Genomic DNA, 27796 nt, shown 5'->3' on the forward strand with positions numbered 1-27796 from the left:
GCTCACCACTCCCTGACCCTCACCAGTCTGCTCCGCACAGAACTGCCCCCACCAGCCTGAGCCCCCACCCAGACCCAGAGTCTCCCAGACCATCAGCCTCAAAGCTTCCAAGAATCTTTATTAAACATGGTCTACAACTTGCACACATCTGGGGAGCCAGGGTGAGGTCCCGTGCCTGCTGCCAACAGGTAAGACCTCAACTGGTGGACCCAACCCCTCCGCACAGAGGCCTTTACTTCTTCCGGGGCTGCTTATCAGGGAAGCCTTCGAAGAACTCATTGCACATCATGGCGACGCAGGACAGGAAGACACAGTACTCCTGGAAGTCAACCTCGTTGTCTCTGTTGCTGTCCAAGTTGCTCATCAGCTTTTGGAAGGCGGCTTCATCTGTCCTTTTCTGCAGGGAAGAGGCTACAGGTAGGACCGCAAGCTCTGGGGATGGAGCCAAGACTAAAGCAGGTTTCCACCTGCAGGTGGGAGCTCAGGGAGGCACAGCGTCTCCCTGGGCCTGCCCTGGGGGCCCTGCCTGGGAACCCTGCTCTCGGCTGAGCACCTGCACTTGGCTAGACCAGGGACCACAGTCCCTTCCCCCAGGGTTGTCCAGAGAATAACATATAAACTGCATAAAGTTTGATATAGACGAGAGCCGTGAGTGCTCAGGGGTGTGGGCAGGTGTCTCCGTAACTGTGTCTTCTTGTCCACGGAGACTCAAACCTTGCTCATTGCTGGGCTGGTGGCAACCAGAAGACTGTCGCAGTGTGTGAGTCTCAGCTTTGCCCTTCCACTACCTGAGGGAGTAACTTAGGTCTGAACTTTTCTTCCTCTTCCGTTAACTTGTGCAATGCCTGGCACGTCTGGCCTGCAACCTTACCCATTGGGTCCCGGCCCTCTTCTTGCCAGGCTCCAAGAAATGAGTGGCAAGTGCTCACCGTGTTTCCAACTGCGTTTCCACAGCAAGCTCTGTGCCCGACTTCCCCATCTCAGTGAGATGCTGGCTGCAAACCCTGCCCCCCCACACACCCTGGCCCCAGCCCCTCCTCTGTGGGGAAGGGGGCACTCAGAGGCATACTCTCAGGCAGGAGCCACTCACCCCCAAGAAGCTGGGCAGCTCCCGCATCAGCAGCTCCTTTAACTCTGATCTATTGAGCTTGAACTTGTCACCCTCCTTGCCAGAGTACTTGTGGAAAGTAGACACCATCACATCCAGAGCCTTCTCCAGGGGGAACGTCATGGTGGCTGTCAGGATCTGAGGACAAGCCCAGAGACACCCTTATCTCCCCCAGCCCCAACTTTGGGTCTGCATGCAGCATGCCCCACCCCATTTCCATCCCTCAGGGAGCACCAGGTGAGACTCTGCTCCCACCAGAGGGGGACCCCAGAAAGGTGGGCTCAGCCCTGCTGAGAAGCGTGTGCTTCAGGCCTCCAACACTGACCAGGACCGTTGCACAGGCTGTGTGGGTCAGGCAGCATCCCTCAGGCTGGGCCTCACCGACTGCCCCCCCAGTACTCCCGTGACCACAGCAGCCCCACCCTGCCCCATCCTCCCCCTCCCAGGGCTGCTGGAGGCCTGCCCAGGGGCCTACATCGGAAAAAACCAGTGGCCTAGCCCTAGAGTAGGGAGGGGCAGGGTGCGGTGGCAGAAGCAGGGGTTGGGGGTGGGAGGCAGGCTCCAGGCGGCTGGTGCAGAGCAGAGGCTCCAAAGACACAACCAGACAAAAGGCTACAGTGGCCTTGAGTTAGCATCCCATACCCGAGTATGCACACACGCATGGCTCACACACACACCAACACACACTACAGCAATACACGTGCAAAGCCCAGCATCTCAGGACCACCCAACTAGTCAGATCCAGCCACGGGCACACTGCTTGTGTTGTTGTTTTATCTCTTTCACATGCATGCATGTAGGAGCACGCACACACACATGCACCACCCCACACCAAGGCCTCCACATCATGATCTCACACTGGACCCAGTTAGTGCATCTGGCTCTCACCAGTCACTCCTTCCTCTGCCCAGAGCCTGACCCCAGCCTGGGCCCGACACCCCGTGTGTGCTAATCAGGAGACTCAACTCACCAGACCAAGAAGGAGAAGAGATGAGGAGAGAGGGTGCGAAGAGAGGAAGAGTGGGGGAAGCCCAGCGCTCTGTCCTATTTATACCCTGGTCAGGCCCTGCCCATAGCAGGGGTTGGGGATGAGGGAGAGCCAGTCCTCCCGTGGGCCTGCAGCTTCCTGCCCAGGGCAGGCACACAGGACAGTGGGAGAGCCCGTACGGGCAGGGGTGTCAATGTGGTGGGCACAGCTCAACCTGACTTCAGGGCTATGGGGGTCAGGGCGCAGTATCCCACAGGCAGCAAGGAAAGAGGACACAGGCGTGCTGAGTGAGGCCCGGGAAACCACCTGGCTGACTCAGTGGGTAGAGTGTGTGACTCTTGATCTTGGAGTAGTAAGTTCAAGCCCCGTGTTGGGTGTGAAGCCTACTTAAAAAAATAAATAAGATGAAAAAAATTGAATATTGGGGAAATAAAAGAAAGAAATTACCCTAGAGATGTAGCTGCCCAGGAACTAAGGAACAGACCCCAGGCTCAGTGGCACTGATCTCACTGTCCTTCCCCTATATAGAGAGCACTCCGCCACACGGATGAGGCCCAGGGCAGGGGCTGGGGGTCTGTAGGAAGAACAGAACAACACCCAGAGGTGATGCTAGGACCAGCCCAGGCATGTCAGTGGACAGAGGTCCAGGTGAGGTGGTGATGAAGTAGGGAGCAGGAATCAGACATGGGGCTCAAGGATGGACGGCAGGTACCCAGAGGGCTGGGCAGTGGGAGGATCTCAAGAGGGGGTATCTAGAGTTGGAGTGGCATTAGGATGAAGAATGCAGGTTGGAGTGGATAGTTAGAGGAGAAATGGCACAAAAGGGGGAAGGCAGGGATCGGGGTCACCTTCTCAGAGTGGGGTATGAACTCAGGGTGACTGAGAACCAGGAGTAGAGCCTAAGGCACTCGGCTGGCCCTGGCTCCAGCGATGGGCACTGGTCAAGGTGTCCCCTACCCCTCCGATGCAGGGCACCCCTCTCTGGCCAGGAGCAATCCCCTCATCAGACCTCAGACACCCTAATCCTATTAGTTCTGCTCTCTGGACTCCCACAGCCAGGCAAACAAGCCCGCCCCACCCCTACACCCCACCCTCCTTCTCAGAACAGGAACAGCTCGGGAGAACTGAGCTCCCACCCCAGGGAGCCTCTGGCTGCCCCTGCATCTTCCTTCACAGCCCAGGGCTACCGCTTCTTCAGAGACCCCAGAGAGAGAAAGAGAAACAGACACCCCGAAGCCCCTAGACTCTCCTGGTACGGAGCCCAGCCCTCCTGCAGGAGGTGGAGACGGTGTGTTGTTGCTGGGCTGACTTTGGCCTCAGCCTCCTGCTCCCCAGGGAGGAGTGAAGACTGCCCCAAACCCCAGGCTACCCTCTCAAAAGAAGCAAGCCAAACCAAGTGACACCAGTTCTTTATTAGGAGTTAAGTGGGCCTTTCCCTGTCGTGGTCTCTCGTGTGCACACAGGCTCTGAGCGCTGGCCGCCTCCCACCACCACGGCCTCAGTAGGGAGACGGCAGCAGCCTGCTCTGTGTCTCTAGCCATGACAGCCATGATGCTGAGGAGGTCCCCTCATGACTCAGGCCTCACAGGTACAGGGCCAACAACCCAGAGTAACCATGCGGAGGGTACAGGACGGGGCTGGGGGAAGCAGGGCCTACTGGGAGCAGGGAGGGTCGGGGGCGCAGCCCTTGAAATACTCGTGGCAGTAGGTGCAGAGGCAGGCGAGGGAGCGCATGTACTCCACAAAGTCCACCTCGCAGTCCTGGTTGGCGTCCAGCACACTCATGAATTTATTATAGTCACACTCTCGAAGCTCCGTCTGTGCAGGGGAGGTGGGGGAGGAGTGAGGGTGAGGTGTGAGCATGCCACGTCCCACCCTCCCCTTGTGGGCCACCCCTCCCCACACACACACACCCCACCCCACGCGCACCCCTTCCAAGGCCAACCTCAGCCAGCCCCTGGCCGTGCCCCCTGAGCACCCTCCCCAGGTCCCACTGTATGCTGCTCAGGGCCCACTATGTGTTGGGAATTCTGCACGGTGCTCTTGCTCCAGCCTCCCAGAAGCCCTGCAAAGCAGCAGCAGTGGCGCCCACGGGGATCCCATCTTGGTGTCCCTTCCTCGCAGCTCCGCCTGCGCCCCACCGGCTCAGAGTGCATCCCTGGGTGCTCACCGGGGTCCAGGTAGGTAGCTCCTTCTGCAGCAGCTCCTTGAGCTCTGCCTGACAGAGCTTGTGCTTGTCCCCGCAACGGCCTGAATATTCCTGGAAGGTGCACACGATGGCAGCTACCGCCTGCTCCAGAGGCCTGGCCATCCTCACTGTCAGAGAACAAGGATGTGAGCCTCATGCCGGAGACTCAGGGAGCCTTTGCCCAGGTGTCTCCCACGGACCACTCCCAGACCTTTGTCTCCCCAAGGCTTCTGGCCCACACGCTCTACCTCCTCCGAGTGGCCTTCCCTGACCACTCCAGCCCCTTCTAAGACATTTCCCAACTACCCCATTGTTATTCTCCTGGACAAAGGTCTTCTTTCTCCACCATCACTGTGAACTCCTCAGGGAGTGTGCCCCACCCACCAACAACACCCCCACACTGGGGACCCGTGAGGATTCCCTGATCATCCTTGACACCCAGTCCCACTCTGTAGCACCATAAAATGCAGTCATCCAACCTTTAGGACCCAAGGTCCTTCTGTAGGAAACAGCACGAGCTCTCAGAGGAGCTGGACATTCTCGGGGAGGGGTGAGGACTGAGAGGCACCCCCACCAGCTTATCACCACCACCCTCACCCACCCCTCCTCCCCTGAACTCTGCATCCAAGTAGCCATGCCTCCTCAGATGAGTCATTGACACTGGGTGTCAGGGGCCTTATCTGTAAACTGGGGTTTGTTTCACCTCTCAGGCAGACTCAGGGACCTGAGCCAGGTGGTGTACAGAGAGCCAGTTTGGGGATTTGCCCCACCTGAAGCAGTCTCCCACTTCCCTGGGGGTCTTGAGCTACAAGCTCTGCAGAGGAATACCCTGTTCTGTTGGAGGGGCAGCCTTTCCGGGAAATGCCTGCTTCCCCCAATCCCATCACCTGCTCGGAAACTACCAAGGCAGCCGGGGAGGCAGGCTGGTCCCCATGACCCAGCGGACAGGAATCAGCAGCACTGCAGCCAAGGCCAAGGCTCTGTCCCTGCCTCCCCTTTGCGGGCCTGTGGGGTAGAAGGCTGGCCAGGCAAGGGGCAGGAGTGAGGGGCAAAAAACTGCCTGTAGGGTCCTTGTGACAGCCAGCATTGGAACAGGGTGTCTGGGTTCCCAGCATAGAAAAGGGCCACAGCCCAAGGAATGTGGAACCTAAGAGGTGCTCCGTGGCCCTTCTGGGCTCCTCTGGCCTGGCTGGCACCAGGTTGCTTTTTCAGAAGCTGGTTGTCTGGAGACCCGAAGGAATCCTCTCTCCCCACCGAGGCCCCTGCCCCCACCAGCCCTCAGCTCTGCACACCCCTAACCCAAACTCCGGGCAGCCCTTCACTGTACAGAGGCCCCCTGAGCCCCCTATACCTGATATCCCTTCCCAGCCCCACTCCCATCCACAGACCCTGAACTACCTGACACCCACTGCAGGACAGGACCCCAGCAGCTGGCACTCACCACTGCTGCTGGTTTCAGCTGTAGGAGGCTAGAGACGAGGCATCTCTATTTGTACCCTCCCAAGGAGGGGAGGAAGCAATTATGGGGACCCAAGCAGGTCAAGCTGCGGATGCCCCTAGGGGCTCCCCTGCCTCTTGCCCTGGCGGCCCTTATTACAGGCCCCGCCAGCCCACCTACCTGTGAGTACATCAAAGGCCCAGTCTGGGCCACAGACACCACCACACCCTCATGCCCCCATCCCCTAGCAGAGCACTTGGAGGAGACAGGCCAATCTGTCACATCCACCACTACCTCCTTACTCTAGAGGGGTGCCAAGTGCAGGCACACATAGCCTCCTCAGAAGACCCCTGTGCCAGAGGGGATCTTGGGGAGCATCTGCTTTGCTCCTCATCTGCGGGCAAGAAACTGAGGCCTGACATAACCTCCCTGCCTGATGAGATCGATGGTCCTCAGTGGCTTCAGGCAGGGGCTGCTCTGTCTCCTGAGGACCACCTGCAGGGTGTTGGAGGAATAGGAGGAGGTGGCTGCTCTGAGGCCCTTCCATACTCAGGCTGACTGCTCCCCATCCACAACTGCCCTAAGAGCTGTGAGGAGCTACAGACCCTATGCACAGGGTCCCAAGGTATGTGCTGTCCTCCCTTTCTTGAGGCTTGATGTGATGGGGCTGGGATCCTTCAGGCTGCTAGCAGGGGTATGTAGGTAGCCCTTTGGGGTCCCGACATGATGGGGCCTGCCCTTCATCTGCCCTCCTCAATGAGCCCTGGCTTCAGCATCTGTCTTCCTCATTCCACACACTATGAAAGCCAAAGGTGGTTTTGGCTCAGCTTGGCCAATGCTCTCGGGACATGAGGGCCCCTGGTGCCGGCTCACCTCTCAGAGTTGGCTTTCTCTTAGATTTTGGTCTCCTGATTCCTTACTGCCCCGTGAGCTCCTCATTGCTGGAAACACATTTTTTTAAATCCTGTCCAGCATTTTTTATTGTTTTTAGATGCAGTGGGCACAGACCACTGTATTACCTAAAGTGGAAACCCCTCCGTATCATTGACTCTATTCCCTCTCTCCCACCCCCAGCCTGAGAGACCCTCCCCATTTCATAGCAAGAGAACCCGAGACCTGCCAGAGTATGCAGGAAGGGGAGACAAGGTCGCACCCAGGCCTCCGTGGAAGGCCGTGCTGGTGGAGGCAGTCAGAGAGCCCACAGTGCCTGGACCCCAGCCCTTCCCAGCACCCAAACTTTGCCCCTGTGGGTGAGGGGAGCCAGCAGGGGCAGGTAGGGAAAGGAGAACTGTGATTAGCCCTGTTTTATAGGCAAGGTTACAAGAAGGAGGGCACAGAAGTGGGGGCCTGTGATTTCTGGGCTCTGCCGCCAGACGCCTCCCTGCCACAGGGCAGCCCGCGTTCTGGGCCTCACTTCCGTCTTCTGTCCATTATCAAGGATCATAATGGTGACACTTCATAGGATTGCTGTGGGGCGTATACGAGTTCAGATACACAAGTTCACAGATAAATAGTGTCTGTGCATAGGAAGTGCATAGGAAGGGCATAAATGTTAAGTGAGGTCACACAGCTAAGTGGCAAGCCTAGGAGCCACTCATTACTCATGTAGATATTTAAAGACACCTGTCCAAGGCTTGGTGAGCATAGTCATAAGGAAGACAGGTCAGTCCTGGGCTCTGTGGAAATGACACAGATGGGACAAATAAACATATGGTGGGCTGGTGGAGTCCATGCTAGCAAGACCCACAGAGCAGGGCCAAGGGGGAAGACAATGGTGGCAGGCTAATCCCCTACGGGGTGGTCTGGAGAGCCACAGCCTGGTACTCATAGGTCCTTTGCAATCCTGAGTCAGTCGCACTTTCCAGAAGGATGCTCCACCTTTGTTTGCCTGCTACTGGGAAAGGCAAGAGCTCACCTGGGACTTTGGGGTCAGAGGACAGGCATGAAAAGAGCCCTTCACTGGATTCGGCCACAGACTCCAGCACCCTCCTGCCACCTGGAACTTAACCCTGGCCTTGTCTGGCCCTCCAAAGTGGGTTTGGAAGATTCCTACCCTAAGACTCCCATGTGAAGGGGCTTGATGTCATTCTCCGTTCCAGCCTTCCAGCCCACTGAAACCCCTCCACGGAGGTGTCAAGAGTGGGGAGGTGGAAGGAGAGTGCAAGGCCCTTGTCACTGGGCCACTTGGTGCAGACTTTTGCCTCCACACAGAGCACGGGTAAGCTGCAAACCCTTGCTTTCCTGGGTCCTTGCAGTGTTGGGAATCCACCTGCCTTCCCAACCAGCTGGCCTGGACTCTCTTCTGCAGAGTTGCAATGGTCCCTAAGGTACCTCACACACACACCCCAGGCCAGTGGGTGGCCACCCTCTTTGTCTGCTGTCGGTGGAGACCTACCCTCGATTCTCTATACTTGGGCTTTCCCCAGAGCTGCCCTGTGCAAGTGTCCAGCACATTTGGAAGGTGAGGGTCCCTCCTTGGCCTGTGGGTGTGCGGGTAGGAGTAGACACAATCTGATCGGGGAGGACTTCCCCTAGCGCTGGCCCTCCCTTTCCCTGCCTCTCTCCCTCCCCTCTCTCTACTGCCCCCACCTTATCCACCATGGTCTTTGAAAGGCTCCTGGGAAACTACATTGCCCTCTGAAGCTCAGTGTCTGGTTCTGCACTTCAGGGAGAAATAAGATGAAGTGTCCTAGAGCATCTGGACATTCACGTGCTTGTTCCAAAAGGACATGGGCCTGGGGCAGGGTGAGTACCCCCAATGCCATAGCCCCGTGGGGCCAATGAAGTGTTGTTAGACTGATCCACCTTCTTCCTCATCATCTAAGCCCCTGAAGAAGAGGTGAGCAGGGAATATTTGATTACTGGGCTCCAGCCAGGGAGCCTTTGCTGGGAAGAACGGAGGCCAAGGAGAGCCTGTACAGCTTAGGACACCACCTCTTTTGATGGCTGAGCCGGGTGGGAGCGGTGAGTCATCGGAGAGCTCATGTGACCTGAAGACAGGAGCACGGGGAGCTCTAGTTCAGTCATTCATCTCAAGAGCCACACTTGACGTCACTATCTTTTCTGCAAGGGTTAATAGGCTGCCAAAGGTAGATCCCAAAGAGCCAAAAGCCAAGGGAACAACAGGCCCTCCTCCCAGCTGCAGCTCCAGGAGGAGGGAGGGAGAGAGCTGGCCAACCTCTTTGAACCTGCCATTTCTGGACTCTTCTGCCCTCTGCCTCAGCACAGATTTTCTAGGAAGACTGTTGCAACCAGCTAGCTAAGTCTAGTGTTTGTAAGTCTCTCAGATGTGCATAAGGAAAAGAAATTAGCCCCATTCAGTGCCCAGCCAGCTGAGGCCAGTCTCCACAAGACAAAACAGCCCAAGAATGGGGAACTGAGCCCCAGCAAAAGCCAGGGTCCACTGTGAGCATACAGACCACCAACAAATAAGCCGTATTTCCCCTTGATTCATCAAGAGTCCAAGAATGAAAAAAAAAAAAAAAGAGTCCAAGAACGTCTGGACTCTGCTTACCCAGGTCCCCTTCCCTTCCCACAAAGCCTAAGCTTCATTTATTTTTTTAAAATACCATCTTTATTCATTTATTCATGAGAGACACAGAGAGAGAGAGGCAGAGACACAGGAAGAGGGAAAAGAAGCAGGCTCTATGCAGGGAGCCCAATGTGGGACTTGATCCTGGGACTCCGGGATCATGCTCTGAGCCAAAGGCAGACGCTCAACCACTGAGTCACTCAGGCATCCCAAAGCCAAAGGACAGGGGCAGGGGAAAAGGTGGGCAGGGGAAAAGGAGGAAGGCCCAGACCCCTGCTCCATATCCCATGTCCCATAGAAGTGAGGCCTTTTCTTACAGACCTGGGTAAAGTCCCAACACTGTTCCTTATTCAGCCTCTCCCAGCTCCCAGACAGTTCAGGAAAATATTGTCGATTGCTTGTCCACTGTCCATTCTTGTCTCTCCTTATTATTAAAACCCATTTTGGGGGCACCTGGATGGCTAGTTGGTTGAGTGGCCAACTCTTGGTCTTGGTTCAGGTTGTGATCGCAAAGTCCTGAGACCAGATGGCAAAGCCCTGCATTGGGCTCTGTGCTGAGTACAGAGTCAGCTTGTCTCTCTCCCTCCCTCCACCTCTGTTCCACCCTCTGCTCCCACATATGTGTGCTCACTCTCACATTTTATTTATCAAATGATAGATAGAGAGATAGATAGATAGATAGATAGATAGATAGATAGATAGATAGATAGATAGAATCTTTAAAAAAAAACAATTTTTTTCTTTCACATGCCCTGGTGAAAATACTTGGTTGCAGCTAGGACTAGCCATAATATATCCTTAAGATCAAAGAGATGCAAGTGGAAATCCTTGGAGAGACTAGTTTTTGCATAATAAAAAGGCAAAGTCTAAGGAAAAGGTTTTTGCACCTTACCCTTCCTCTATCTTCCAGACTAGAACACAGACCTGGAGGTATAGCAGCCATCTTGTGATCATGAAACAGCATGCACGAGGTAGAAAGCATATATACTATAGGTTACAGAGCAAAAAAACTGAAAAGACACTTGGTGTCATGTGGCATCTCTGCACCCCTTGAACCAACCCTGAACTGCCCACCCCAGACTTGTTATATAAGATAATTTAAGTCACTTATTCATCAGGTTATTGCAACTCAGAGCTGAATACATTCCAAACTGGTAGAGAATTTTACATCTGAAAGTGCAGTCCTCAAATAAAAGAATCAAATGTAGAATTGGCTATGTGGAGGAGGAAAGATAGAGAGATACAAGAGCCCAGTTCGTCCAGGCTGGAAAGCCAGGGACCCTTGTTATGAAATGACAAAATATTTCATTGAACTGTTCATTGATGTATCTTGGGGATGCAGGCCAAATGGAAACTACACATAGTGATAGAGGAGGTGGTAGGAAAAGCTTAGTAAGTTAATATGAGCTGGTTCCTTGCAAGAAGGGATGATGCTGTTACACAAACCATTGGCTTTGGGAGCAGGCAATAAGTGAAAGCTAGGAACACCTCAAAGAGGTTCACAGGAATAATTTAGAGGGTAGTGAGGAAATTATTACTGAAGGCTGAAGGAAGGGTGACCCCTAGTAGGTAGTCGTGGAATGTCTGGGAATTCTATGGTAACAGAAAAATAGAAAGAGTACCTAATGAACTCATGATCCAGCTAAGGAGATGTTTAGACAGAATGCTGAAAGGGCCTACTTATTCTGACACCCATGATAAAATATGAGAAGAAAAAAATGACCTAAGAAGGAACAGCTCAGGTTTTTCAGAAGAAGTATAGAGGACCCAGAACAGTCTTTATGGCCAGCTTGGCTCTCAAAGTGATAAATGGCCTCAGGGCAAAGTCAAATGCAGGGCCTCCCCAATAGAGAAGGACACCAGGTAAAAACGAAGTCAAAGGTATAGACTTGGAAAGATTTAAAGGCAAGTCTCACATATCTTCTTGGATAAACAAGTTGGCTTCTAATAATTCACAAGTGTGCCTTTCAGATAAGAGCTCCCTGGCTGTCCATCTAAGGGAGGGAGGGGCTGGTCTCTGGATGGTTAGCTAGTGTGGCTTTTGTCTAATCAAATGAATTATAAGTTGATACACAGAAAGCCCACAACATTTTTTTTAAGATTTTATTTTATTTATTCATGAGAGACACAGAGAGAGAGAGAGGCAGAGACACAGGCAGAGAGAGAAGCAGGCTCCATACAGGGAGCCCAACGTGGGACTCGATCCCAGGTCCCCAGGATCACACCCCGGGATGAAGGTGGCACTAAACTACTGAGCCACTGGGGATGCCCCCCACAACATTTTTAAAGGAATTACATAATCTTGGGCTGAAAATCATAGAGACGGTGCAAACAAAAGAAGCTTTGGGTTGTCAACTTCCTTTGGGCAGGAGACAGCTAAGAAAGCTACAAACAGACATTTCTTTTTTTTTTTTTTTAGACTTTATTTATTTGTTTTAGAGAGAGACAAGCAGGGGAAGAGGCAGAGGGAGAAGCAGACTCCCCATTGACCAGGGAGCCTGATATGGGGCTCGATCCCAGGACCCTGGGATCATGACCTGAGCCAAAGGCAGACACTTCACAGACTGAACCACTCAGGGGCCCAACACAAACATTTCTTATGGAAAAATAAAGAGTTAAAGAGAATGAAATCAAGAGCTTAGAAAGTGGACCCATGAAGAATCAGTTATAGGGAGCAAAACTGGCCCTAATCAAGATTCTGGTGGCACACGTCCAACTCAAATTCAGAATTGCTATGGGCCAATGACACTTTCATGCCCTCAATCCACCACCACTCCTTTTAGACTAGGTGTGTTTATTACCTGTCTATCTCACCTTTGTGCGTTGAATGTGTTGTTCATAGGTCTTCAGGTCCAGGGGAATTGTTCTCAAGGAGCTGTACTCAGCAACACCCAAACTTGGGGCTGACATAATGGCAAGACCCTGGACTTCACATTGATGCCTTAATGGGGTGAGACTTGGTAGGTCTAAGGAAGGATGCCTTAATAGGGTAAGACATGGTAGGTCATGTGCATTCTACACATGGTTGCTAGAAGTCAGACTATGGTATACGGTCTCCAAAGGTGGCCAGTGTCGATTTTGTGCTACTGCTCTTCTCATGAAAAGATGGAACCTTAAATCTGGGCCAGACTAATGACTTGCTTGATGAATAGAATGCAGCAGAAGTGATATTCTTGGGTTTCTGAGATAAACCTTGAAAGTCTCATAGCCCCCATTGGGACCTCTTGGGATACTCACTCAAGGGACACTCCTTATCAGAACCTAGTTGCCATGCTCTGAGAAGTCCAAGCTACATAGAGAGGTCCAGATGACAGTTTCAGCTGAGCTCCCAGCTTACAGCCAGCACCAGTTGCCAGACATATTAAGTGAGCTACCTCAGAAGTTGAATTGATTGGAATTTTCTGATGACTCCAGCTCCAACATCCATCTGAAACCACATGAGGAATTCCAAATGAGAACCCCACTGACTGATCGTGGTCTCCTTACAGAAACTGGAGGGAAAATGAATCTGTCTTAATTCACCAAGTGTTGGGTGACTTTAATGCAGTGACAGGTAACCAAACAGCATCTCTGAGTCACTGAACCAAACCTGAATTGCATATCTCAGACTTATTTAATGAGGCACTTAAATGCCAATTTATTTATCCCATTGTTAGTCAGGTTTCCTGTGCCTTACAACTGAATACATTCCTAACTGTAGAGAATTTGGTAACGAGGATTGGGACCCATTAAAAAGAAAGAGAAAGAGAGAGAGAAAAAACCTAATGTACGTAATTAATTGAAGAGAGGACAGAATAAAATATGCAGACCTCGGGCAGCCCAGGTGGCTCAGCGGTTTAGCGCCACCTTCAGCCCAGGGCTTGATCCTGGAGACCCTGGATGGAGTCCCACGTTGGGCTCTCTGCATGGAGCCTGTGTCTCTCTCTGCCTGTGTCTCTGCCTCTCTCTCTCTCTTTTTCTCTCTCTCTCGAATAAGTAAATAAATAAAATCTTAAAAAAATATATGCAGACCTCAACTTTGCTAGTTGGAAAGTCGGTGACCCTGTAAGGCAGTGACAAAGCACTTGGTTAGGCTGTCACCTGATTGAACATAGGGTGCAGAACAGATGGCAACCTCACTATACAAGCTTAGGGAACATGGTAGAAAACAATCAGGATGCTGATAGGAATGAGCTTGGTAGCTTCCAACAGAGACCAGAGAAGGATGAATTCACACGAAAGCCAATCTGAGAGCAGATATCAAAAAAAAAAAGAAAAGAAAAGAAAAAAAACTTTGCTAAAACAGGGCCACTGCTGATGGCCTGCAACCTGGCAAGAAGTCCTTCATGAGGAGGTGTGCCGAGTCATTCAGACCAATGTATACCTCTTGAGCAGTTCTGAGTACAACTGTTCACAGCATTGAATGTCAAGGCCTGTCCTTTGTTCTGAGTATATCCTTCCTCCTTTGTTGGAATTTTATCTTTTTATGAAATGATGGTGATGGTGAATGGGATTTGCCTTTTTTAATATCTTTATTTGGCAAAAAAAGAAAAAAAGTTAGCAAACTATCTCAATTTTTTGATGGTATTTGAAATCACAAAGTCTGGGACCTGAGGCATAGCTCTGGCCTTGAGGAGATTTCCAGAAAAGAGTCAGGGCCCAGGGGAGGTAGGATCTAAGGAGGCTCTGGTTTTCCAGCACCCCAATTGTGCAGACCAGGGTATGGGGCATCACTGAGCAATTAGAATACCATCAACAGAAAAGTTTATTGAATACAAAAAGGAAAGCTAGAGTCCTCGTAGGCCAGGAGGCCCTTGGCAGAGTAAGAGTTCTGCTTCAGGGCCGGTCTGGGGAGTCCTGGAAGAAGTCATTGCACATGATAGTGACCAGGGCCAGAAAAACCGCGTACTCCTGGAAATCCACCTGTTGGTCACTGTTCTCATCCAGATTTCCCATCAGCTTCTTCAGGCCCTCCTCATCCACCTTCTCCTGAAGGGAGAGAGAATACCTCAGCAGGCTGCTCTCCACCCACCCCCACACCAAACCCACACCCACTATGGGTTTGTTTTTTTTTGTTTTTTTTTTTTTGTATTTTTAGATCTTTATTGCTGATTCATAAATGCTACAAGTGAAATTTGTCCAAAAACAAAAGAGGGGAAGAAGATAGGTTAGTCTTGAAGCAGTTTAGGTCAGATACCAACCACTGTTCAGCAACCCCTTCCAGTTGGGGCCTAAAGCATAATATCCCACTGGGATCATTCATCTGTCACCGGTGCTAGTATCTCTTCTGTACCACACATTTGGTAAGGTGCAGGCACACAGAGAAGACACAGTCCTTGCTGTGCTCCAGAGCCCAGCCCTCTGTCTGCACTGGGCAGTAGGTAAGTGGGCCGGGAGCTCCGGGGAGCTACGAGGAGACCACATGAGTGAGGACAGGTAGGCCTTCGGTGAGAAAGGTCTCCAGCTGCCTGTACGGGGAGTGAGGGGCCCCCAGGTAACCACCACCCCCCGAGACCAGCAACGTGGGCATCGCTACCTCATGTTGCTGATGAAGAAATTCCTGAATTCAGAAAAGGCAAAGTTTTTAATACCAGCCAAAAGGAAACCAAATTAGAAAGGCTTAACCAAAAAACATTTTAAAAGAATAAAGGACATGCTGCATAAGTCCACAGCCTGAGGCCTGACTTAAAATTATTCAGTAGTCAGTATGGGGAAGGCAAGGGGCAAACTGAAAGTTGACTGCATCTGTCTGCAAACAACCCCAGGCTGCATGTGCTAGCTGCACTTTTCTCTCCCGGTGTCCCTTCTTAGTCTGGCATAGAACATGGAAACTAAGAGCAAGAGAGCTGTGTGCTCCTGGGCCGTCACTTCCCCTCTCGGGGCTCTGGCTTGCTCAACTCAGTGAGGGGACTGGACAGATGGCCGCTGAGGGCCCTGACAGCCATCCATCCTCTGGAGAGCCGTGGGAACAGCAGTGATAGGGTACTCCCACTGGGGCCTCAACCTCCTGCAGCAGCAACCCCCCCACACACACATCAGGACCCTCTCATCCCAGCCAGCCCCACTCACCCCAACAAAGCTGGGCAGCTCCTTCTGCAAAAGTGTCTTCATCTCCGCCTTGCTCAGCTTGAACTTGTCACCCTCTTGGCCAGAGTACTTGTGGAAGGTGGAGACCATCACAGCCAGCGCCTGCTCCAGGGGACTGGACATCTTGGATCTGGGGCACGGGGTGGCAAGTGATGGAGACACTTCAGCCCTTGTGCTCCTCTCTGCGTCTGTCCAGACACTGTGCCTCCCTGGGTAGAAGCTATATATCCACTACCCGCTGCAGGCAGATGCTGAACTCTTCCCCGTGTTTGGAAATCACCAAGGGCAGGGCTTCGTGTCTCCTCCGATCGCACCTGTGACACAGCCCTGAGGGCAGGGCTCCCCACTTTGAGTGTCTGTGGAAAGGGAAATGAGCAGGTGGCCAGAGTCCCACCTACTGTCCTCTCCATGGAGCCTCTTCCACAGACCAGTGGGCTCTGTGCCAGCACCGGGAAGGTGGCCTCTCCACAGCCTAGTCAGTCACAGCTGCAGCCCAGGGTATGAGAGTCCCCGAGGAGTCATCTCCCTCATATACAAGGGGCCCGTAAGGCTGGAGGCAGTGCCCTTGGGCAAGTGTGTTTTGTCCACTGGACTAAGGACTCTCAGAGGACAGGGATGGATCTTCACTCACACTGGAAACCTCTGAGCCCCCAGGGGAGGGGCATTGTCTCAATCAGACAGGGAACTGGTGGAGGCCACTGAACAACCCTCCCCAGAAAGAAGGATCCTATTACAATTGGTACTAAAGGAACTGCATGTCCTGTGCCCTGGGAACAGCAGGCAGAACTCAGAGGCCATCTTTTCCACGGCTCTGCCCCTGAGAATGCTCTGAGCAGCCCTGGGAAGCTTGGGGGTCCTGGGGTGAGGGTCCCGGGCCAAGGAGTGCCCTGGGCCCACCCTGCTAGCACTGCCTTCTCCAAAGGGAGGAGTTGAGAAGGGGGAGGGCAGGGCACCGTGCAGCCACTCAGGGCAGGACCCAGGTACTTGAGATCCCTGGCTCTTTCCCTCAGTCCTGCTAGAACCCAGGACTTCACAAAAACAAAAACCACAGTCAAGACTCTCATTACAGCATCACCCTCCACACCTCATATTCCTGGGCCTAGACCCCCAAGAAGGGTCTCTAGACTGAGATGCCCAGAATAAGACCCAAGAGAAGGCCTCAGAGCTACCCCCACACTGAGACCTCACAGAGGAACCTGGGAAAAGCCCTCATTCCCACACTTCAAACAAGGTCCCCTAGAGGGAGAGATCCAGAATGAGGAAAGTATGGAGACAAGGGTCAAGACACAGGAATAAGGCAGAGACCCAGGGGACCCCCCCAACCAGCCCTCAGCAGGATGGAGGTACTCACCAGACCCGATGATGACAGACACACTCTGCAAGGAAAGCAGAGGGCCAGGTGTGCACAGTGGGGTTTATATGCCTGCCCCTCTGGCCCCCAAACCTGCCCTAACCTGATCCCGCCAGAGTCTGGCCTCCTGCCACCCCCACCCACTCCTGGCTAGCCCCCTCCCTCCCAGACACTTTGAGCTCCACCACCAGCTGGAAAGGAAGGCCTCACCCAGGTCGCAGAGAGGAGTGGGAGGTGTCTGGGGAAGGGGCAGCCCAGGCCCAGGGTGAGGGGCAGTGGCCCCCGTTGGTGGGCTGAGCGTCTCATGCCAGGCCTCTTCTGACACATGCCTGCAAGTCACAGCTCATCTGTGAGTCAGAGGATACAGGCTCCCAGGGACTTCCCGGGCAGGCGTGTAAGTGTGTATGTATGTGAGCGTATGTGCGCGTGAGTGTGTGAGTGTGTGTATGTGTGCAAGCTGACTTAAGGAGCTACGGGAGTGGGGATCCCTGGGTGGCTCAGCAGTTTGGCACCTGCCTTTGGCCCAGGGCATGATCCTGGGGTCCTGGGATCAAGTCCCACATCAGGCTCCTTGCATGGAGCCTGCCTATGTCTCTGCCTCTCCCTGCGTGTCTCATGAATAAATAAAATCTTTAAAAAAAAAAAAAAAAAAAGGAGCTAGGGGAGCTCCTGGGAATTCCTCTTGGTAAGGTAATGAGGGAAGCCTGTGCAGAGAACACGCTGAGAGGCCCCGTGGACAGGAGGCGCGTCAGGGAGGCAGGAGGCGGAGGCTCTGCTCGCCCTGTTGGTCTGGGCGCTGTCAGGGTGGGGTCTACGGTTGGTGGGGTGAGCATTCTGTGTGAGACTGTGAGGGAGACCCTGGAGGTTTGCAGGGAGCAGGGAAGGCCAGGATCCCCTCTCCAGTGTGGGGGGTGGGCAAGTGAGCAAGGCAGGCAGCTTCCCCAGTGGAGGCCAGGCCTGGGGCAGGGCACAGTCACCACCCTGGGTCACCCCATCCTGCCAGGCTCCTCCCCAAACCCAGCAGCCACTCAGGGCCCAGCCCAGGGGAGGGGTTGCCAGGGATGAGTGGCTCCCGGCTCTTTGTCCACTGCCCCTGGTCCCCACCCCCCCAGAGCTGGCACTGCCCTTCCTGCCTCCGCCCAGCCCCCCTCCCCCTTCCAGATGTCCAGCAGCTCCTTTCCCATCCCCCGGGCCCTAGTCCCAGGTGACTCAGCCATGGCTCCAGCCCCAGATACCCAAGCAGTGACTCAGCGGCACCCGCCTCCTCTCAGAAGGCCGGAAAGCCGGGGCAGTGCTTGGGGAGAGGGCACTGGCACAGGGCCCTTCGTGGGGCACCCCTGGGAGCTTTGAGTGAGTGTGGAGGAGCTGGGACAGATGTGACAGGGTCACATAGATGCTGGGCTGCTCCTGCCCAGGGTCACCATGGGACCTGTGGCAGACTGACCCATGCAGATGGACTCAGGCCTTGGAGCCCCCCTAACCCCCATGTCCCCTCCTTCCCAGTGCTGGTGGACCCCTCCCTGACTGACCCTCCCCATCAAATCCTACTGCACCCCACCAGTAAAGCCCAGTGAGTGGAGTGCTCTTGAGAAAAGGCCTCTCAGGCTTAGAGGGCACTGTGGCCCGTGGACCCCATACACAGCCTGGCCCTGAGGTGCTGGGACTCTGGCCCCACCTGCTTTGGGGCCTCTTCTGCACACAGCCTACCTGCCTTGAGCACAGCTCTGCCTTCACCATGAGACCTGTTGTGGATGCTGGCCCCTGCACCCCATAGCCCTCTTTCCTGCTGAAATCTCAGCTACCCCCCAAAGGCCAGTTAAAGGCCACCTACTTCCCCAGGCCCAGCCAGATTCCATCTCTACCTGCTCTGTCCCATACAAGGACTAGAGCATCTGCTCTGGGTTGAGTCAGCCGAGGGCTTGTCTTCTCTTGCCCTCACTCCCACATTGGTGAGCTCACTGGGTGAGGACTGGGTCTCGTTCAGTTCTGCATGAGCAAAGGGTCACGCACACCCGGTGCCAACCGTGTCTGTGGTTACTGAACACAGTGGGGGCACTAGGGATGGTATTTAGGAGCCAGGGGACTTTCTCACCTCCCAAATCACACCACTGGCTCTGCTACCAAATCATGATTTCTCAGATCCCAGGAGTGACACTTAGACACTGGAAAACAGCTTCCGGAAGCTATAAATCCCTGAGGAACCCCCCTGAGGAACTGCCAGCTCCAGCCCTGGGGCCCAGGGAGGGAAGCTGCTGCGCAATCGCCCCAGTGGCAGGCTGGAGACCCTGGAGCCAGGGAGAACAGTCCAGAAGGCCACAGGAACGGGGTGGGGGGTGGGGGGCACAGTGAGGGGTATGCCAGAGAGCCACCGACTGCCAGGGCGGCACCGGGAGGCCTGTTCCTCGGGAACTGAGGCCCCACGGTGCCCATCAAGGGGCCAGAGGCCTGACACTGGTGAGAATCACATGCCGCTGACTCACAGCGAGTGGAGCAGCTCCCTCCCAGTCAGCAGACAGGAGGGCTGGAGAGAATGACCCCAGCGACCAATCCCAGTTCATCTCCACTTGCCCACGAAGGCAGAGAAACCGGGCACACTTGGGCCATGGGCACGTCCCCGGCAGCGACTCCGCCCACGCCCAGCCCGCGGAGCTGTCTCGGCTCCACGTCCACCGGCCCGGGGGCCAGAGGCCTCCAGCACTGGGGCTGCTTTTCCCCGCCTGGTTCCTGCCCCCTGGTGGTGGAGACCTGTGCTGGCCGGCCCCGCCCTGCTCCGCCTCCTCCCTGCCAGCCGGCCCCCACCCCTGACTCACCAGGGAGGAGGCCGCTGACTCACGTCCAGGGGCCTTCCCACACCCACAGCCTCACACCTGCCCGACTTACAAGGCGTTTCCTGGATGATCCCAGCCGGGCCGCACAGGCGGACCTGTGAGAGGGAAGCCACAGGTCTAGAAGCTGTTAACAGCCAAGGACGGGGCGGAGGGACCGAGGTAGCAGAAGGGGGCTGAGTACTGCCAGGTTCTGCCCACACACCCCACCCCAGGGCAGTTCGGCAGAAGCCCTGGTGTTCCCTCTAGCTCACCTGGAGATTCTGCCTGGTCGCACCACAACTTTGAGCTTCGACCTTTTCACCATAAGGATCCCTTTTATTATTCCTCTGCCCCAAAATATAGTTTGAAATGTTTTCTCAGAACAAACTGCATTAAATAATTTATCTAACTATCCCCTAAGAGCATGATCACAAGAAATCCTGCTGATCTCACCAGGTGATGAGCTAGTGCGGGCCCAGTGCTGGCAGGTGACAGGGCACCCACTGTGCTCTGGGTGATCTCTGCAGGTTATTCCACTTAATTTACACAACAATCCCAGAAAGTTGATACAATCTCACCCCACTTTACAGAGGAGGAAATTAAGGCTCAGGCAAGTTTGCCAGAGCTCACACAGTAACCGAGGTATGATTTAAACATGGGTAGTCATAATGGTAAATCTCGATAAACCCCAATCCCTGCAAATCCCTGAGAGCTCTAACCTTCCTATTCCCACTCAGACCGTGACTCTGCCATTCTCTCCTCACATCTACACCAGGCCCCTTGGACTCATCTCTCTCTCTCTCTTTTTTTTTTTTTTTTTTTTTAAGATTTTTATTTATTTATTTATTTATTTATGATAGGCAGAGAAAAAGAGAGAGAGGCAGAGACACAGGCAGAGGGAGAAGCAGGCTCCACACCAGGAGCCCAACGCGGGACTCGATCCCGGGACTCCAGGATCGCACCCTGGGCCAGAGGCAGGCGCCAAACCGCTGAGCCACCCAGGGATCCCTGGACTCATCTCTCAACCTCACCGGTGCCCAGGGGAGCATCTCCTCCACCTGCGCTGCTCTGGCATCCTCAACCACCACCCTTTCCTCTTGCCTCCCAGTGCACTCCAGTCTGCATTTAAAGCAGACTTAAAAGAAACCTTACCTAGACCTCCCACCTCCCTCAGTATCCCTCTGTGCCACAAATAACACCACCATTGACCTAACCCAAACCAGAAACATGGCTGTCCTCCTAGGCTCCTGCTTCCCCTCACTGCCCTCCAGGTGCTAATTAGGCCACCTGCATCCTCAATACTGCACATCTCTGTCTCACTGCCTGAGCTGTGGCCCCATCCCTGTGCCCCTGGATGGCTGGACTCTCCTGCCACCCTAACCTTGCCACCATTCCGACTCCATCTCAGCTCTGCCACCAGAGTGATCTTAAATTCAAATCTCAGCATGTCACCCCTCAGGTGAAAGCCCAGTGATGTCTCATAACTTTGAGGAGAAAACTACCAAGTACAACACACCTGCTCAGGCACCAATCTCGCTGATGCACAGGCCTTGGCCTCTCACACCTCAAAGCCCTTACAAGCCATTCATTCTCTCCAAGAGCCCATCCTCAGTGTGTCCAGTCCATCTCCTAATCACAGTTTAAAGTCTGCTCAAGAGACGTCTAGGCAGCTCAGTCAGTCAAGGGTCTGCTTTCAGATCAGGTCATGATCTCAGGGTCCTGGGATAGAGCTCTGCATTGGGCTCCCTGCTCTGCTTGTCCCTCTCCCTCTGCCGCCCCCACCCCCTGCTCATGCTCTGTCTCTCGCTTTCTCTCTCTCTTAAATAAATATATAAAATCTTTTTAAAATTAAAAAAAAAAAAAACTTAGCTCAAAGATCAACTCCTCTGCAAACACCCCAAATTTACTTCACAGCCCCCATACCTGCTGGACACACACGCGCACATAGTTAGGTGTTCCTCCTACAGACTTCACCAGTCCCCTGCCCTATAACAGCAACTTTTATGAGACTATTCTTTATGTGTCTCCCCCAGTAGACTAGGCTCATTCTCAGTGTCCCCAGCACCTGACACAGAGCAAGTATTTGGCCAATGGCTAGTGCTGTCCCTTATCGCCACCATCCCCCCACTCCCTTCAACACCACGTTTCCAGACCACCCCAAACCTTCCAGAAGCTGACTTGCTACCATGGCATCCACTAGATGCTGCTTGCTTGCCCATGCCAGTGCTTTGGGGAGGAGGCAATTCAATACCCCACTCCCCAGGAGGGCTTCTAGGGGACAGAGCCCTTTCACTCCTCTCTCTGTCCACAAGCAAGAGGTAAGACTCCACACTCTGGCTCTCTTTCTCAACCAGCTGGCTGCACCCTCCTCACCTCCCCAATGGGCCCACCCCCCAGGGACAGGGCTACAGGTGGGCAGCTGCTTTCCATAAGTGGGAAAGGTCAGCTTCGGAGGCAGCAGGAGAGGAAAACATACCATTAAGGAGGATCAATACTCAGGGGATCTGGTCAGAAACAAACCACACCTTGTGCCCCCAACCTCCAGCCACCCCCACCAGTATCTATGTCCTCATGAAGGAGGCAGGCCATTCCCCCATACTGCTGGACCTCAGGTTTGGGGACTTTTTGGCCCTATCCACAAGTCCTTGCAGAAAGTCAGTGTACAGAGGCCTGTAGCTCCTGACTCAGGAGCTGAGACACTACCCCCACACCTCTGCCTGCAGTTTCCTCACAGCCTCACTCTGCCTGGAGACTGGCTGTTGGCTCAGCAAACACCCAGGTCTGAGGGGCAGGTTTCTACCACTTGCCAGGATGGAAGTTCCAAGGATGGAAGGTGTCACTTGGTAAGACTGGTGCCAACAGAAATCAACACAAAGCAGAAAGATTAGCCATCAGCCAAGAAACACCCAAAGTGAGAGATGCATTCTGATATGTTCTGATAAACCAGGGAAACCTCCCTTCCCAAATCTCAGAAAGGGACAAACAGCAGCTTCAAAAAAAGAAAGTTGACTCAGGAAGATGAGCGGTGATTTTAAAAATTACAGGGTGTTGCTCATGAGGAAGTGGTTTAAAGAGAGATGTTTTAAGAGATTGATATGTCATACTAGGAAATGGTAACAGCAGAGAAAACATCAGATTCTGGGTTTTAACGTTGACCTCACCATTTTCTCATTCTATCCATCCAGGGTCTTCATCTGTAAGAAGTTCCACGTAAGCTCACTGAAGCAAAAAATGGGAAATATTGTGTTATGTAATTGGTAATCTCATTGAGATAATTCAAAGGATCAATGAACCATAGCCTTGGGACTAAAACAGGGAACTCAACAACATCCATCCAGCTGTCCATCCAGCTGTCCATCCATCCATCCTTCTCTCATCACTGTTCATCTCTTTACACACTGGCTTTAATCTTACCACAGCAGGAAAAAGGAACAGGCCATAAGCTGTCCCAGCTTTGTAAACCCAGTACCAATCTATCCCAGGAAGAGCACTGATTGGCCTTGCTTGGTTCACACACTCAGCCATGAACCAATGCTTATGTCCAGGGAGTCAGGGCACTATGACTGGGCACTGTGGGTCAGGTTCCCAGCCCAATGGTCAAAGGATTCTTACCAGAAGAAGGAAGTTATCACAGTTACTACACTAGCCATATGACCTTACAGATGGTCCTTAATTTCCCTCTAAACATCAGTTTCCTCTTCAGTATTGTGAGGATGCTATCATCCCCCCTCAAAGATCAAACAAGATGATACACATAAAGCACATAGTGAATACTAAAAGGATTTTTGGATACAGCAGTAGAAGAAGTATAGTAAGAATTTATGTCATTGCTGAGATGGGGTTGTCTAACACCTCAGCAACATGAAAATACAATCAAACGCCATACATCCCCCAAAACACAAAAACAATAATGTATTCCTGGTTTCCTTGTCAATATTTATTCATCCTTTGAAACTTCATTTGGTCATCTGCTAGTATCAGATGTTAAGACCTTAGGAAAAAATAATAAAGTAAATCTTAAAATTGAGAAAAATCTGTTTATTTGCTTGATTCTTTTTTTTTTTTTTTTCCCATTGTAATTGGCAAAACACGCAAGTCCAGCTTCAAAGATAGTGGAGTTTGGTGACAACCTAGCCTGATCCAGTTTAGCCTCCCTGCACCCCATGTCATAGAGAAGGAAATTGATACCCTGCATAGGGGCAGACACTCACATCATCATGCCAGCTCCCCACGCAACCTGCTAAGATTGTCATCTTCATGTGCCCTGGCTCTCTATCCACCAACCAGACTCTGGTTTGCATTTGGATTCTCAAAGGGACTTTCCTGCTGGGAATAAACTGAGCTGATTTCTGGAATGTTTGGGCTTGCCAGGCAGTCACAGGAATGAAGAATAATTAATCTCTCAGAACACGATCATCACTAACTGAAGTGGTAAAGAATGCCTTTCTGAACCTGCACAGCTTCGAGCTAGATAAAAGAAAAAAAGAGGAGGGCAAGCAGGAAGGAGGAAAGACACTGAAGTTTACTAAGGGCCTACTCTTTGTAGACATTGTTTTGAGTACAACACATACACTATCTAATTCAATCCTTTCAACCACCCTATAATGTGAGCAATGTCTGTGATTAACAGATCAGGAAACAGAGGCTCAGAGGATGAAGCATAGAGTCAGGATTTGAACTCAGTCGCCCTCACCGCCACCTCTCCACCCCAGGTTCCTGCCCTGGCCACTTCCTGGTTATTCTTCCTTCCCCTGTGCCTGCTGGTGGGGCTGTCATTAGTGTCTACCTTTTTCTCTCTTGTTCTCTTGCTCGCTTACAGTGGTTGCCTTTCTGTCTCTCCCCCTTTCTCAGAGCATCATCATCTAGACAACTCCTAGAATGAAAGGATTTGCCTCTGCACTCAGGCAGCCCCACCAGTGCAGCCCTAGGCCTTGGCTGCTGCCCCAATGTGGACATCGTCTCTGACTTGCTCCATAGAACCCCAGGCCTAGCCAGGCAGCCCTGGCCATCCCAAGTCCACCCACGGACCCTTCTTCTCTGTACCTACAGCTGCTGCCTCATCCCAGCTGTCCTAAGGCAGCAACCTCCTGACCAGTTTCTTCCTGGACTCCCTTCTTCATCCATTATGATCATAGCTGTCCATTCTGCCACTCACTTGCTCAAAACCCTTCTGGGTCTCACTACTCACCACCACATCTTTTAAGATTTATTTATTTATTTGAGAGAGAGAGAGCACAAGTGGGAGGGCCAGAAGGAGAGGGAGAGAGAATTTGAAACAGATCCTGTGCTGAGCGCAGAGCCAGATGCAGGGCTTGATCTCAAGACCCTGAGATCATGACCTGAGCTGAAACCAAGACCTAGACACTTAACCGACTGTGCCACTCAGCGCCCTGACCACCATATTATTTAAACTCTTAAGTATGTTGGGCAACCCCAGTGGCTCAGCAGTTTAGCACCACCTTTGGCCTGGGTTGTGACCCTGGAGACCAGGGATCGAGTCCCATGTCGGGCTCCCTGCATGGAGCCTGCTTCTCCCTCCGCCTGTGTCTCTGCCTTTCTCTCTCTCTCTGAGCTTCTCATAAATAAATAAAATCTTTTAAAATAAACAAACAAACAAACAAACAAACTCTTAAGTGCGGCTCTCAAGGATCCAACTCCCTAATTCATGCTTTATGCGTACACTCAGCAAATCTCTTTTCAGCAGTGACACTGTCTAGGCCCCAAGGATACAGTGGTGAACAAGAGAGACATCCCTTGCCCTAGTAGAACATGTAATCACATGGGGAATATGGGACATAAATGTAAAGTACAGGTTGTAGTAAGGGCTAGCAACAAAAATGAACAGGTGTACCAACAGAATTATCACCTGGGCAGGTAGTCAGGGAAGGATTTGCTAAGGGAGGAGCCCTGAAGGATGAGGAGTGCCTATACTGGGAGAGGAGGGTGTGTTCCAGGCTGGCCCAAAGGTACAAAAGAGTTTGGGGTGTGAAAGAAGAAAAGAGCAGTGTGGCAGACCATGGATGGTGATGGGGAGAAGGTCCGGTGATGGAACTGGGAAGGTCAGGAAGGGTCTAATCACGTAGAGCCTTGTAGGCCAGTGTAAGGATTTTGGATTTTATTCTAAGTACAACAGGAAGTCACTGGAGGCAGGTGGGATACGCCTGGCTGGTTCAGTCGAAAGAGCATGCAGCTCTTAATCTTAGGGTCATGAATTCAAGCCCCACGATGGGCACAGAGACTACTTAAAAAAATAATAATTTTTTAGGGGCATCTGGATGGTTCAGTCACTTAAGTGTCCAACTCTTGATTTCAGCTTAGGTCATGACCTCAGGGTCGTGAGATCTTGCCCTGTGTTGGGCTCCATGCTCACCACGGAGCCTGCTTGTCCCTCTTCCCCGGTCTTGTCAGTCCATCCCCCACTCCTTCTCTCTATCTCTCATAAGTAAATAAATAAATAAAAAGATAGATAAAGGGATGCCTGGGTGGCTCAGCGGTTGAGCACCTGCCTTCTGCCCGGGGTATGATCCTGGGGTACCAGGACCAAGTCCCACATCTGGCTCCCTGTGAGGAGCCTGCTTCTCCCTCTGCCTGTGTCTCTGCCTCTCCCTCTCTCTCTCTCTGGGTCTTTCATGACTAAATAAATAAAACCTTTATAAATCAATCAATCAATCAATCTTAAAAAAGATAAATAAAATCTTTTTTAAAATTATATATATATATATATATATTTAAAGATTTATTTATTCATTCACAAGAGACAGAGAGAGCAAAAGAGGCAGAGACACAGGCAGAGGGAGAAGTAGGCTCCCCAGAGGGAGCCCAACACAGGAATCGATCCCAGATCCCAGGATCACACCCTGAGCAAAAGGCAGACACTCAACCACTATGCCACCCAGGCATCCCCCAAAATAATATTTTTTTAAAAGATGTTTCTGGAGGGCAGCCCGGGTGGCTCAGCAGTTTAGCACCACCTTCAGCCCAGGGCCCGATCCTGGAGATCCGGGATCAAGTTGCACATCAGACTCTGCATGGAGCCTGCTTCTCCCTCTGCCTGTGTCTCTGCCTCTCTCTCTCTCTCTCTCTCTCTCTCTCTGTGTGTGTGTTTGTGTCTCTCATGAATAAATAAATAAAATCTTTTTAAAAAGTAAATAAAAAATAAAAGATGATTCTGGAGAATTCTCAGTGAAAGATGGCAAAGTAAAGGTACTTATCTGTGTCTCCCCTTCAGAGCCACACTAAGAATAACCAAACACAACAAAATGTAAAGAGAAGAAAAGACCATGTTCAATGAAATTTGTATAACTTCAAGCCACAATCATGAAAGGCACCTGCCAAATGTAGTTATGTGTGTATCTAAGCAAGGGCATTACATGAAAGCAGAAATATGCTGCCCAAACCCTTGGATAGGACACCCCCTTAAAGGGATATCCAGGATCCCTTTGTCTGAAGCAGTAATACTGAAGTTGAGAACAGGCTGAGGAGATGTTTCCCCTAGAAACCTGGTTTGACACCTCAGGACAGCAGAAAAGGAGTAGTTTAAGAAGAAATCATGCTGGGATGACATTCCTATTGCTTTGTGACATGGCCTCTTAATCAAGGATGAACTGAGGGGGAGCAGGACAAAATGCAGAGAATGTCAGACTGTGTGCCAGCAAGTTTTACCATGACATGACCCTATCTCCCAAATACCAAAAACTGAGAAGATGTGTCCCTCCACACACCTTCAGGTACTCTCCGCTGAGCAGGGAGCCCAATATGGGACTCAATCCCAGGACCTAGAGACTATAACCCAAACTGAAGGCAGACACTCAACCATCTGGGCCACCTAGGTGCTGATGAATTAGATTTTAAACCAAAGACTGTAATGAAAGATGAGGAAGGACATTATATCATAATTAAAGGGTCTACCCAACAAAAAGATTTATCAATTCTAAATATTGATACCCCTAACATGAGAGCAGCCAGTTATATAAGCCAATTAATAACAAAATTAAAGAAACACATTGGGGACACCTGGGTGGCTCAGTGAATTAGCATCTCCCTTCAGCCCAGGGTGTGATCCTGGAGTCCTGGGATCGAGTTCAACATCGGGCTCCCTGTGTGGAGCCTCCTTCTCCCTCTGCCTGTGTCTCTGCCTCTCTCTTGCTGTGTCTCTCATGAATAAATAAATAAAATCGAAAGAAAGAAAGAAAGAAAGAAAGAAAGAAAGAAAGAAAGAAAGAAAGAAAGAAAGAAAGAAAGACATTGATAATAGTACAATAATAGTAGAGAACTACAACACTCCACTCACTGCAATGGACAGATCATCTAAGCAGAAG

The 27796-nt window shown here is 52.1% G+C and overlaps 3 protein-coding genes across 5 annotated transcripts; all 3 read right to left on the reverse strand.

Moving 5' to 3' along the window:
* Positions 1-100: 100 nt before the first annotated feature.
* On the reverse strand, positions 101-2133 carry S100A4 (S100 calcium binding protein A4). The gene is made up of 3 exons (XM_041765415.1): positions 2079-2133; positions 1091-1246; positions 101-397 (listed from the first exon to the last, which is right to left on the reverse strand). Exons 2-3 carry the CDS (start codon positions 1229-1231, stop codon positions 233-235), a joined length of 306 nt encoding a protein of 101 aa, XP_041621349.1. The 5' UTR covers positions 1232-1246; positions 2079-2133; the 3' UTR covers positions 101-232.
* A 1459-nt stretch (positions 2134-3592) lies between these two features.
* S100A3 (S100 calcium binding protein A3) lies at positions 3593-4407 on the reverse strand. Its single transcript, XM_041766067.1, has 2 exons — positions 4267-4407; positions 3593-3914 (listed from the first exon to the last, which is right to left on the reverse strand). Exons 1-2 carry the CDS (start codon positions 4405-4407, stop codon positions 3750-3752), a joined length of 306 nt encoding a protein of 101 aa, XP_041622001.1. The 3' UTR covers positions 3593-3749.
* Positions 4408-13827: 9420 nt separating this feature from the next.
* On the reverse strand, positions 13828-19574 carry S100A2 (S100 calcium binding protein A2). 3 transcript variants are annotated; one of them, XM_041767592.1, is made up of 3 exons: positions 19552-19574; positions 15303-15450; positions 13828-14222 (listed from the first exon to the last, which is right to left on the reverse strand). In XM_041767592.1, the coding sequence occupies exons 2-3, from the start codon at positions 15441-15443 to the stop codon at positions 14070-14072; spliced, it is 294 nt and encodes a 97-aa protein (XP_041623526.1). In that variant the 5' UTR covers positions 15444-15450; positions 19552-19574; the 3' UTR covers positions 13828-14069. The 3 variants fall into 3 exon arrangements, with proteins under 3 accessions (XP_041623526.1, XP_041623518.1, XP_041623510.1); XM_041767584.1 differs by lacking the exon at positions 19552-19574 and adding an exon at positions 18379-18464; XM_041767576.1 differs by lacking the exon at positions 19552-19574 and adding an exon at positions 16672-16833.
* Positions 19575-27796: the final 8222 nt, after the last annotated feature.

This window comes from Vulpes lagopus, chromosome 1 (assembly GCF_018345385.1).
Source record: "Vulpes lagopus strain Blue_001 chromosome 1, ASM1834538v1, whole genome shotgun sequence".
Classification (NCBI taxonomy): Eukaryota; Metazoa; Chordata; class Mammalia; order Carnivora; family Canidae; genus Vulpes; species Vulpes lagopus.